The sequence below is a fragment of the Acanthochromis polyacanthus genome, chromosome 8 (genome assembly GCF_021347895.1).
Source record: "Acanthochromis polyacanthus isolate Apoly-LR-REF ecotype Palm Island chromosome 8, KAUST_Apoly_ChrSc, whole genome shotgun sequence".
In the NCBI taxonomy this organism is placed as follows: Eukaryota; Metazoa; Chordata; class Actinopteri; family Pomacentridae; genus Acanthochromis; species Acanthochromis polyacanthus.
In genome coordinates this window covers 32810144-32822790 of record NC_067120.1, presented here as the reverse complement: position 1 = coordinate 32822790, position 12647 = coordinate 32810144, and the positions used below count along the sequence as shown (strand labels likewise).

Below are 12647 nucleotides of genomic sequence, written 5' to 3'. Positions count from 1 at the left end.
AATTCAATACAGTGTCATTTTACAGTCACATGTTAAAAATGTTGTTTTTTTTCTTACATGAAACATTTAAATTGGTAAGTTTTCTGTGATTTTACTAGTTATTACCTGCAACTGAACAGAACAGGAAAATCTATAAAATAACAGTTTAGAAAATAAATTTTCCAAATTAATATACTTTTTTTAAAAAAATTATTGCTGAATTTAATACAGTAAAAAAAAGAATAATAATTTTTTTTAGGCAAATGTTGTCAAACAACAGATTACCATTTTGAAAATTACAGATTTCGATGTGGTTATTTACAGCTTTGGCCTGGTTTTTTTAGGGTTAAAATTTTAATAAAGAATTTATTTCTGCAGTTTCTTTAGATATTTTCTGAAATCTAACAAAACAGGTAAAACCTGTCAAAATCTGTGAAATTTAACTTAAATTATTTACCATTTTTAACCCTTAATGTGCACATTTGTTTCTTTAGCAGCAAATATATTTGAAATAAAGAGTTTTAGCAAAATTAAATATGGTATTTTTTTTTTACATTCAACTTTTAAATTGATTCCTGTAACTTAACAAAACAGAAAAAAAATCAGTAAAATAACAATTTAGAAATAAATGTATTAATGAATTAATTTATTTATATATTTTTCAAATAGTGGCAGATATCTGTAAAATAATTATATTTTGCTGATAATACAGTAAAAAGAAATCAATATTTTCATGAGAAAATGTAAAACCACAAATTACCATTTTTGAAATTACAGTTTTGGCCTTTTCTTAAGGAATTTAAAAAAAACATTCTCCGCATAATGTCTTTAATCTAAAAAACAGGAAAATTCTGGAAAATAATTTACACCTAACATGATTTTTTTAACTCTTAATATATAGATTTTTCTTCTTTCAAATAACAGCAAATATATGTAAAATAGTAGTTTTAGCTGAATTAAATACAATGCGGTTTAATGGTCACACTGCAAAAAAAGATTATTATTTATAAAAGCACAGATTTTTGATGCAGACATTATGTACAGCTTTGGGCTGTTTTGTTGTTATTTTTTCCCCTGTCCATATTTAAATTATTTTTCTGTGATTTTACTAGATAGTATCTGTAATTTAACAAACATTTTAAAAAATGTATTTACCATTTTGGCTTTTCTTGGACACACTTCCCTCCCTCAAATAACGCCAAATACATGAACAAATAATGAATCTTTGGATACTTCTTTTGGAGTGAATGATAAAGAAAAGAGTCTTGTTATTCTTTAAACCCAGCTGAGACCTGACGGCAGCAGATTGCTCCGCTGTCTCTTTACATTTTGCCGTGTCATGCTCTGGTCTGCCTTGTCCCCTGTCTGCTCACAGTTTTTACAGAATGTTGAACCTCCTGCAGACTGAAAAAGGAAATGTTCCTGCAGCAGCTGAAGCTTAATGCACACTGACCTCTAGTGAAGAAGATGCAGAAGTAAAGTTTAAACAGAAAAACATTCAGAGGATGGAGACAATGTTAAAGCTGCCAACAGGCTCGTTGTTCCACACAGTAGAACTTCATAACAGCTGGGTTCATGCACCGTGATAGGGATGTAGTTTGGCGTTTAGTGCTGCAGATATCTGGGTTTTTACATGATAGGGGCTCAAAAGATTTGAATAAGAATATGAATTTGTGAACAGATTTCAAAAAGATTCCTTTCAAAAAGGTGAAAATCTGTGAAAAAAACGTATTAAAAAGATTGCTCAATGCTGTGAAGTTTTTTTTTTTTTTTTTAAAAAAACATAATGATATTAATAGATTTACAAACAGTAAAAAAATAATTTTATTGTCACACATTGTGGAAGAATTATTTTAAAAAATACTAATTTTTGTGTAAATAAAGCAATATATATATTGAAGACTTTAAATTCGGAAAAGGAGAAACAGTTTGCATTGACGATATTCTTTGCACAATATTAGTAAAATTGTAACCTGCTAAATGAAGTTATACAGGTGAGCCTTGTCAACATTGGACTTTCTTGACTTCTTATTGTGTTTGAGACCATCACTGATGTTGTGTTGAGGTTCTATTGGCAGAAACAATAAGTAACCCCATTAGTAGAATCCCACATTATAACAATTAGGCCTCAATTAAGACGAGAGAGACAACAGTTCAGCATCAGAACTCAGTTGGTTCAGAGAATTTCAAGAAGTTTACAAGTTTCTTCAAGTGCAGAAACCTTCAAACACTGTGGTGAAAATGACTTGTGAGGTTCACCTCAGGAGACGACCAAAAGGTCCAACTGCTGTAGAAGATAAGTTCATTGGACAGTTTGTTATGAATAGTTCTACATTTTATTCCCTTTATTGGCAAAAGTTAGATGCTAAAAGCCTCATTTGTGTACTAAATATGAAGTGACAGCCAGCATGGAGGCTTGAAACAGGGAAAGATGTAACCTGGTTCTGTTGAAATGGTGGTAAAATCTACCCATTAGTACCTCTAAAGCGCACTAATATATGCTCAGTACCACATCGATGTTTTAGTGGAGTGATGTCTCCTTCAGTCCTTCTTGGCATGAGAAGTAACTTACTTTATCTAAGCAGGCAGTACCATTTATTGCACACACAAAACAATATTAAATGTTGTATAATGACGGAGTCTGCAGTTGTAGAGAAAGATCCTTATTGCTGAGAAAGTTCACATGCTCAAAGTGGTGCTTGAAAGTTACTGAACCCTTCAGAAGTTCATAGTTTTCTATCTAAACCACAAACAGATTTCCCAAACAGTAACAGAAACACAATCCAGTTAAACGAATGAAAGAAACATTCTGCTTGGCATATATGTGTGTAAGAAAAATGACAAATATTACCTACCTGTTGATGGAAAAAAGTGTGTGAATCTTTGCTTTTGTTAGCTGGCATCACCTGATCCAGCAATAACAGCAGCTAAACATTTCCTGTAACTGCTGGTCGGTCTGTTTGGAGGATATTTAGTTGGTTTCTTCGCATGGAACAGCTTAAATTCTGACGTGTTGGTGGGTTTCCTCACGCTAAACTTGAGATCTGAACTTTGGTTTGGATCTTTATTCATCTCATCCATCCACGAAATATATTCCTTCTGGCTTGTCCATGTGGCCTTCAGTGAACAGAGAGGCAGCCATGTTGTTTTTGAAGAGGAGTGGCTTCCTCCTTCAATCCTACCAGAAACACCTGTGTTACTCAGTGTTCTCCTGCTGGTGGACTCATGAACATCAACATCAGCCAATGTGAAAGAGGCCTTCAGCTACTTAGAAGCAGGCGTAAACTAACCGTGACGTCACCCGTTGGTTTCAATGCCGAGAAAATGAAGCCCGGATTTTGCTACTTCCTGGTCGCCGTTTTGGATTTTTTGGAGCCAGTGACGTAAAAAGCGTCATCAAACAGACTGGACCGGAGAGCAACTAGGGGCAGGATTGGCTGAGGACTCTCTTATCCCGCCCACGTTTTACTGCAGAGGCTTCTGTTGCTGTCTATCAAGTATAGCCACGCCCCCTGGCTCCGCCAACTTTAACGATTTATTTAAAATTCAGTATTGATTTATTTTAAGATCGGCCACCTGATCTCTCATTTTGACCATGAAAACTGACAGGAAAAAAATCCTGAGCTGTAGAAAATCAGTCTATCAAATTTAATTTTTTCCAGAAATGAATTGGGGTCTATGGAGAAATAGCTTTTTGGAGCCAACCCTAGCGGACGGCGTGATATTGCAAGTTTTTGACACTTCCGGGTTGGCTTCAATTCTGGAGCCAGATGCTACGTCCACTATATATACAGTCTATGCTTAGAAGTCATCCAGCCTTCCTTTGTGACCTTGTGGACTCTTACACTCTTGCGTCCGGGGTAATTTTTGTTGCTCGACCACTTCCAAGGAGGTTAACAAGGATCTCGAGTTTCCTCGTTTGATGCACAGTTTGTCTGACTGTGGATTAGTGGAATCCAAATTCTTTAAAGACTTTTATTTTGTAGCATTTTCCAGTCTCGTGAGCATCAACAGCTCTTTTTCTGAGCTCTTCTAAAATCCCCTTCATTTGTGCCACGAAACACCTCCACAAACATGCTGTAAAGATCAGACTGTGATAGATTGAGGTAGTTTTAGTAAAACACTGGCACCCACTCACTCCTGATTGTCATTACAAGGATTGAAATCACTTGATTCCAACTTCTCCTTCAAATTAAGTGCTTATTCTACAGGTTAACATGCTTTTCCCACTCTAACATCTGCAATATGAAATAATTTCCCTAACAAAAGATTTTTAAACAATACTATCTTAGTTGTATTTGTTTAATTGGACTATTTCAGGGACTTGTGTGAAAATCTAATGATGTTTGTTTCATATTTAAACAAGTTCTAAAGAGTTCTCAGACTTTCAAGCACCACTTATATATTAATGCTTTCCTTTCTTCGTCTATGTGAAATGGCCCACATCTACTTTATGCAAATGAGGCACATAGAGCAGAGGCCCGACACCTTGCAAAACCTTCGTAAAACCTTTAGAGTAGCTGGCTTAGAAACACATTTCACTGAACTGTTTGCATAACAAAAGAGCGCCCCTGACAGTAAACCTTGCATTTATCATCCCTCTCACTGCACATCTGTGTATCCAAAATAAAAATTTACAATTTATTTCCATGAAAAGAACCATTTTCTGCTAGTCTAGCCAACCCACGGCAACAAATTTAATTCTCTGCCAGGGTGGATCTAGTTACCCTCCATAAGGCTCGAGGCTGGATTCTCCTAAAACTGGCCGGACCAATCACCATGAAGTGTAGAGTCAGAAGGCGGGCGTAACTAAGTGACACCAGAGGCGCGACGATTCTGACAGAAACAACCGGAAACATCTAGCCTAGCCGCGCTAGACAACCCACGGCAATGAATTTAATGCTCTGCCAGGGTCGACAACAAAAACGACAACAGTCGTTGAGCTCCATTAGCACCAACTCTGAATGATCTTTCTGTTAACATGTCTGTAATATACTTGAACTTCACCCATTGACTGTATAAATAAGGCTTCACCGAACTACCGCATCCTCTGATTTCCGGCGCTCTAGGAGCCTATTCGTTGCGTTGATTGGTTGTATACCTACCCAATTGCTGCAGAGTGATTTGATAGACAACCTTTTAGCCCGCCTCCCTCCCTGTCGAGCGTGCCTAGACCCTTGCGTCTTCAGAGCATGGATCTAGTGCGGCTAGGCTAATTTTCTGCCTCAAAACAGCTAACTCTACACTGTTGCTCCCTCCAAAAATGTGCAAACCTATGAAGTCCATGCCTCTTTCTCTGCAGACTCGCTGCAGGTCCAGCACACCAGCTCACCTACACTCTGCTCAAACACAGTAAAACTACTCAGTACTACACAATGACAAGTGGTGAAATGAAAGTAATTCACTCATATGTTGGAACCAGTCCTAAAAAGAATACAGACACAGAAAGCTTCATTCTGCAAGCTAATGGAATTGGTTTCTGAGTTTGCTACGTATGAAATTGCAGAAGTCTGAAACCATGTTTTTGAGAGCATCATCAGTTTTAAGGTGGAAAGCTTCCAGCAAAAAAAAACAAACCAATCAAAAAAAACAACCCCCCCCCAAAAAAATAGACATAGACGTGTTATGAAGTTAAAAAAAACAGCATTTTTACCAGAATGAGGCTTTAACTTTCGTTGAAAATCACTAACGTTTTTCTTAACTGCTCATTTTAATGCCTGATTGAAAAGTTTTAAACGTAACTGTAATGCTGCCCCTGAAAACACAGAAAAAAGATGCTGCAAATAAAAAAAACCCATAAACAGTGAGCACTACACAAAACAATGCAAATATTAATAATACAAATAATAATAATAAAAATATGGGGAATGCTGCATTTATTGTTCTTTCACATACATAAAACCATATGTGCACTGTAGCCCAAAAATGCGTATATTTACAAAAAAGAAATCAATATACACAAAAGAATTATCATACAAGGAAAGAGGGGGGAAAAATCCTTCAGTAATCCTCACGACGACAACATAGCAAGTACGAAGAAAACGCATTTTTTGACACCTTGTAAAGTTTTTGTGCAGATATTCTTTTCTTACAAGGACATGAAGTGAGATTGCATTTTACAAAAACTCCGATGCACAGTAAATATGCAAGCTGCAGCCCACGTTCTCCGGGTGTGAGAGTAAAAAAAACAAACTACAGGCCTTCTGAAGGTTCATCAGTCACACCTTGTTTTCCTCGCTACATTGTCTCTTACATCCAGTGCATTAAATCGAGCTATTAAACATTAATTACAAATGGAACTTAAGAAAACTTTTGCACAGGCGAGCAACTTCTGGTGTTAATCTACGATGGATAAATCCAAACTCTTGTAGTGTTTGTTTCCATCCCGGACCAGATGGACCGATCAACTCAAATCCCACAACAAAAATGTAGAACTAGTGACTGAATCTTCCTGGAACAAATCATTCTGGGGTCAAACGTAACCGAATATCAAATCCTCGTCGATGTGACGCTCACTTTGAGATGATCAGAGCAGCAAATTCAGGCTTTTCTGCAGCTTTTTTTTCCCAAAAATTGTGTAGAAAAAGCAGCAAAACAGATCTAAAAGAGAATATAAGCAATGAACACAATGGGCTTTAGTGGTTTGTTGTTGTTATGATGCTCAAATTCACTGTTAAAACAGTTTCTGCAAATACACATTTCTTACAGTGGAAAATACATTCTTAAGCACATTAGAACCAATTTCTATATTGTGCTCCCTCAGTAGGGCAAATTCGACACAAATTAAAGCATCATGTGAATCGACAGGGAGTACAGGTGGCATTTTTGAGGGGATAGAGATGGGCAGTGTTGCTTTAAGAAGGAAAATTAATTTATAAATGGCATGAGTTCACCGTGGATATATATACATACAGGAAGCTGAATCTTAAATATTTTAAAAAAATAAAGGTTGAAACTTCTGCCCATTTCTACAGCCTCAAACATGCTTAAAATGCGTTTCTGTGGCAAAAAAATTAAAGCTTCTATGTAAGTTTTGCGTATAAAATTTAAGTTTCTGCTTTCTTTTTTAGGAGTTTATGCTGAATGACAGCTAAAGATCTCCTACTTCCTGAAATGCTCCTCAAAAACCACAAAACGCTGCTGTGATCTCGATTTAAAGTGATCCCCAACAAGTACGCTGTAATGAAATGAAGTTTAAATATTGTATGTTGAAACTCAGCTTTCCCCCTGTAAAAGCTGAATGACTCTAAACTGCTCAAAACTCCAGACTTTAGTTCAGAAAACTCCCTGACACTGAACGCATCCTGTTCCAGAACATAAGTGTATAAGTAGTATGTTGAAAATTGAAAAAACATGCAAAACCTGCCAGTGTCAGTAATCTAACAACAAAAACGCTCAAATTTTAATCGAGAGAAAAGCTCAGAGTCTGTGAGAGGTGTTGAAAAGTCTGACGGTGAACAAAGTTTAGGAGAAGAAACCCATTGTGTGCTAAAGACGGAGCCGCTGTCCCATAAAACCAGCTCACTGTTCTTGGTCCGAAACTCTTTTTTTCATCCCAGCGCTGGTCCCACATTCATGGAAACTCTGGACTCTTGTCAAGGAACTGTAATGATTTATTACCATGTGAACAATACAGACTTTGCTGCTTGACAAATATGGCAATTTGCTAACACTTTGGCTCTGTAGACACCAGTGTTGTTCATTTTTAAAGCAAACCTTGAGGGAAAAACTTAAAACATCCCAAAAAATACTTTTTGCCAATAGCAGCTAGTTTGATGATCAGTCTTTATGGAAAACAATAACAATGAAAAAACAATAACGTCCACGTCCTCCGAGTTGGAAAAGATGGTAAAATAAATTACTTGTATGCAGACACTTTTATGTATATTCTTGTGTGTGTGATTCTCATGACTGAGCCAGTTTCTCATTCATCCCAGCAGCAGCCCAGACAGGGCGTTCAGGTCTCTCATATACGGGTTGTCGCTGAGGATGCGGTCGATCCGCTGCTTCTGGTCGGGGAAGATGTCGTACAGCTTCCTCTTCAGCTCCGACGTCTCCCCTGGCGACCGTTGAGGCGGTGGGGAGGGCGACGGCGAAGGGGAGCGGCGAGGCGGGTGCCACTCGGGAGGACCGGAGTGGGGCCAGTGGGTGGTGGGGTGGGGCATCAGGGACGTGGGGGTCCGAGGAGCAGAGTGGAGGGCCTGGACGTAAACCGGGTGCTGCTGCTGGGAGGACGGCCGGAAGTCTGGAGGTCTCAGAGGAGGAGGAGTGGCTGGAGCCCTCCTGGTAGGAGGAAAAACAGAAAGAGGAGGTGAAAAGATGGAATAAAGCAACAAGCTGCTTATTTACTGCAATGCAAGTCTCAACGATAGCGATCAACCACTAATCAGGGCCGATATTCTGCATTTTACAGTTCTACAAATTTATTTAGCAGACGCTTTTGTTCGAGAAAACGTACATCTGAGAGTAGATACTGTAGGAGCCAAGTGAGTGCTACATAGGAACCAATCTTTGTCCGGGCAGGTGTTCCACCCGGAAGTTAAGACACTTTTGACCATTGAAGAAGCCGGTAATGAATTGTTTGTTTTAGATGAAGAATGTTGGACTACAGTTGTTTGGAGCACAAGCATTTCTCTCGGCCTTTCTTCATCAGATGCGGTAAAGTTTGTCAGCGCGTCAACTTTTTTTTTTTTTTTTAAGTAATTTTTTTGGCCTTTTTTGTCTTTATTTGATAGGTGCAGTGGAGACAGAGAGGAAAGGAGGGAGAACAGTGAGGGGAAGACATGTAGTAGAGGGCCGTGAGCGGGAATCGAACCCAGACCGCTGCGTTAGAGACCCTGTACATGGGTCGCCCACTTAACCCACTGAGCCATCTGGCCGCCCAGGTGCATCAACTTTTGAAGTCCTGTTGAAGCACCTCAGCGGCTTCAAGCATTGGTTTAGCCTCTACAGATTCAACACAAGCAAGAATCTAGTCAGGAGAAAACAACCTGGATAAGTGCCATAAAACAAGTTCAGGTGAGATAACAGGACCGTGGTGCCTACAGGCAGCGCAGATGTAATAGGATTTTTTTCCCCGAGTTCATCAAGTGCAAAGGCGTTCCGTGAAGAGCTGGGTTTTTAGAGAGACTCTGCAGATTGAACAGTGTTTGGTAGTTCATTCCACCACATGGGAACCACAGAGGAGAAGAGTCTAGCTCTGGACCGACCCTGTTGTGGTGGTTGTACCATTTGTTGGTCGAGCGTAGTGAGCAGGAGGAAATGTAGACCTAAATGAGAGAGTTCAGCTAAGAGGGAGCTGTTCTCATCGTAGTTTGCCAAAGAGGTGATCTGAACAGTGGGATGACGTGCTGTTTTTGTCCGGTTGAAAACCAGATGTGCTGCAGCATTCTGATCATTTTGCAGAGGTTTGACCATGCATGTGGGAAGGCTTGCCAGTAAGGAGTTGCCATAGTCGATGTCTTTTCCAGTTATCGCTACTGATACCTTCATTAAGTAATTACCAATAAAATAATTTAAAAGCTCTACTATGGCTTTTACACTGCCACCTCCCTCTCTGTGGTCTCAAGCAATGTCCTGCCCACAGCTCTGCCCCATTGTTTTCATGTCACAAGCAACAGCCAAACACTGAAAGCGACTGTTTACACAGAGAGAGAGATGAGCACATTTGCAGAGTGGTGTGCTTCCTGTGAAGAAGCAGAGTTGTGCTTCAACTGTGAGGTAGAAGATGTTAATGAAGTTGTTCTAAACACCACAATCTTACACAAGCATCCAAGTTTCTACAGTAAAAATGCCTGAATAATTCAGAGCACCTGGAAGTCACATTGCTCGTCTACAGCTATCACTAAGAATCATCCACTCACTCTCTGTCCTGGGACCACTATATAGTGAACTATCCACCTCAGCAAAGTCACCTTTTGGACACTACTCGAGCTACCATTTGCATCGTTCGCTAATTGTAATTTCTGCTGTAGCAGCGAAGTGCAAACACATCAAATTCACAGTTTATTACATGGCTGAGAAACTGTGAAGCACTTTGGTGGTCACCCTTTAGGAGACGTAAAGGGCTATATAAATAAAATTGATTGATTTATTGATTGACATGTCTTTCTAGCAGAGACACAACCTCAGAAAACTAACAACAAACACAGTCAAATCAGGACATTAGCTGCTTTCACAGTGGAAGAGGCCATGCTAATGGCTAGCAGCTAAGTTAGGAAGCAGCCACAGATTAAAGTGAAACAATGTCTGGAAAACAACATCTAAGAATGTTTTCAGATCTGGGCCTAAGTGGACAATTAAAGTGATCAAACAGTGAAAGATTAACAGAGTATAACAGCAGACTGAGTAACTGCAGGAGACAAACGGATATTGATCCGACAGTAAACAGAAGAGAGCGTCTTAGCGTCACATGATGATCTGATGTCTCAAATTTCTATTTTAGTAGTAATCATTATTAATTAAGTAACCTAGTGATGAATGACAGGTCTCTTTGTTATCACATGCTGTTAACATAAAACCTTTAATGTACTTTAGTTCCACTTAACAGTTATCAATATTTGCCCTGGGAATAAAACCCACATTGGTCGATTCCTACTCGACAATGCTTCAACATTCATTGGCTTTATAGGTTTCAAGATAAGTGTTGTCATGTCAGTCATAAAAAGGAAAAGAGCTCATGAGCATCCAGTGAACTCTAAGTTTATATTCACACCTGTTGTCTTTTCGCAGGAAGATGTCAAGGTGAGGTCCAGCTTTCCCCAGAGGGTCATCAGGGATCATGAAGTGGTCCTCCACAAAAGTAAACTGAAGCAACCTGCCAGTCACAAGCAAAGGAGTGGGACAAATTCACAAACTGGAGGTAGCTTTGAAAAACATTACGACTAATCCTAGTTCCTCAACTCCACTCTGAGCCGTGCTTAAAGAATTAACACAAGTTTGACCAATTTCTTCAGTATTTGTTGCAAGCTTTCTGCTTCTCACAGCACTGAGACATAAACTTATCTAATAATAAGAGAACAGACTGCAAATTTCAGTACTTTAAAGAACATTTGTTAGGAAGTAGTAGCATGCTAATAGCTACAATATTGATTGTACCGGAAAATGAGAGCTTACTCCTGCTCTGCATATATTACAAAATAAACCCCATTCATTTCAGTTTCAGAAAACCATTTCTCAGTTTATTATCTTTAACATCAATAACATAAATGCCAAATTTGAGGGAATTCCCTTCAGACATTCAAGAGAATGGACTATTGCAGGGACAACCCAGAAACACAAAACTGGCACAGAGAAAAAATAAAAAACCAGGAGGTCCAAGTGGACAAATTTATCACTTCACAGGAAGTCAAATTTCTGGTAACGGTTTACTTTACATGCTCTGTATTTTCTAGTTAATTTCCTGGGTAATTTCCTTTTAATTTCCTGAAACTTAGCGGGTATTTAGCTGTATATTACAAGGATTTTCCAAGAAAGGCTTTCTCTATCTGCTGGTAATTATAAGGTAAACAAAGTGGTAGCAGATAGAGTAATTTAATTTAATTTAATTTAACAGAGTCATATATTACAGTTATTAAAATATTTAATATTAAATTGGCAGCAATATCCATCGCTGTTTCCTTGAAAGCCGAATGAAAAATCTTGATTCTCGGTCTGGTCTGAGGAAATGAGGTAGAATTATGTTTTTTTAAGGTACAATCAGTAACGTTTTATAGCATGAGGTGAGTTTCATTTGTTGATCATATCATTTGAAACACAAAACTAATGACTTGCCAGTGCAGCTGAAAGCTCAAATTTACCAAATAAGAAGCCTAGAAATAAACTAAATGACTCTTTTCCAACAAAGAAAAAGTTCCGTGTTAAACAGAGTGTCAAATCGACGTCATGAAAACATTTTTTTGTTCTTTCTGGAAAGCCAAACTAGTCAGGTGTGATGGAACAATGAGATAAAGAAACTTGAACTTGAGTACAGCTGCAGTAAATCAGTCACAACCAGGAATTAACCTGTGACAGCAGCAGTGTGTGGCGTCAAACCAGTCACACATGGAGGGGGAACCAGTAGAGTGGAACGCCGGTTCCCTGTGTAAATGGGGTTTACGGGTCGTGATGAGACATTTGAGAAACACAACGACCAACAGAGGGCGACAAAATCTCACAAATAACTGCCCAAAGCCTCCCTTTACTCTGTGTTTATACGGACTCCAGTGATGCAGGACATAGTTGTGTACAATAATACTGCATTCTAGTTTTCTCTAGACAATTTAAGCATTTTTTCAAGAACATATTGCTATTTAATCTAAATATTTTGGATATTTTAAAAATGTGAATTTATTTTCATATTTTTTTGTCATTCTTTCTACTGTAAACCACATATCTATAAAGTCAGGTCTTAGTGAGCAGCATGACGATATGGTATTTAAATGTTTACAATATAATTAATTAGCATAAATAAAAGCTTTTTTAGTCAAATCAAGTAAAGATGAATTGCCGTAACTGTCTTAACAATATTACATTTCATAAAGCATTAAAAGTTTGTAAATTAAGTACTAAAAAAAAGCTAAATTAACATGCATTTTATTTGCTTATGGGCTTAAAAATATTGGGCATATAGTTTATCAGTTTTATATAGGTCAAACAAATATGTATTAGTATTGTGTAAACATGTTTGT

General features: G+C 38.2%; 1 protein-coding gene across 1 annotated transcript in view; it reads right to left on the bottom strand.

Annotated features, from left to right (window-relative positions):
* Positions 1 to 5838: 5838 nt before the first annotated feature.
* Positions 5839 to 12647, bottom strand: part of n4bp1 (nedd4 binding protein 1) — a 30969-nt gene continuing 24160 nt past the window's right edge. The window contains exons 11-12 of the mRNA XM_022205701.2: positions 10694 to 10795; positions 5839 to 8262 (exon numbers count right to left, since the gene is read on the bottom strand). Of these exons, the coding sequence (XP_022061393.2) occupies positions 7908 to 8262; positions 10694 to 10795 (457 nt within the window). The 3' untranslated portion in view covers positions 5839 to 7907. The remainder of the gene's footprint in view (positions 8263 to 10693; positions 10796 to 12647) is intronic.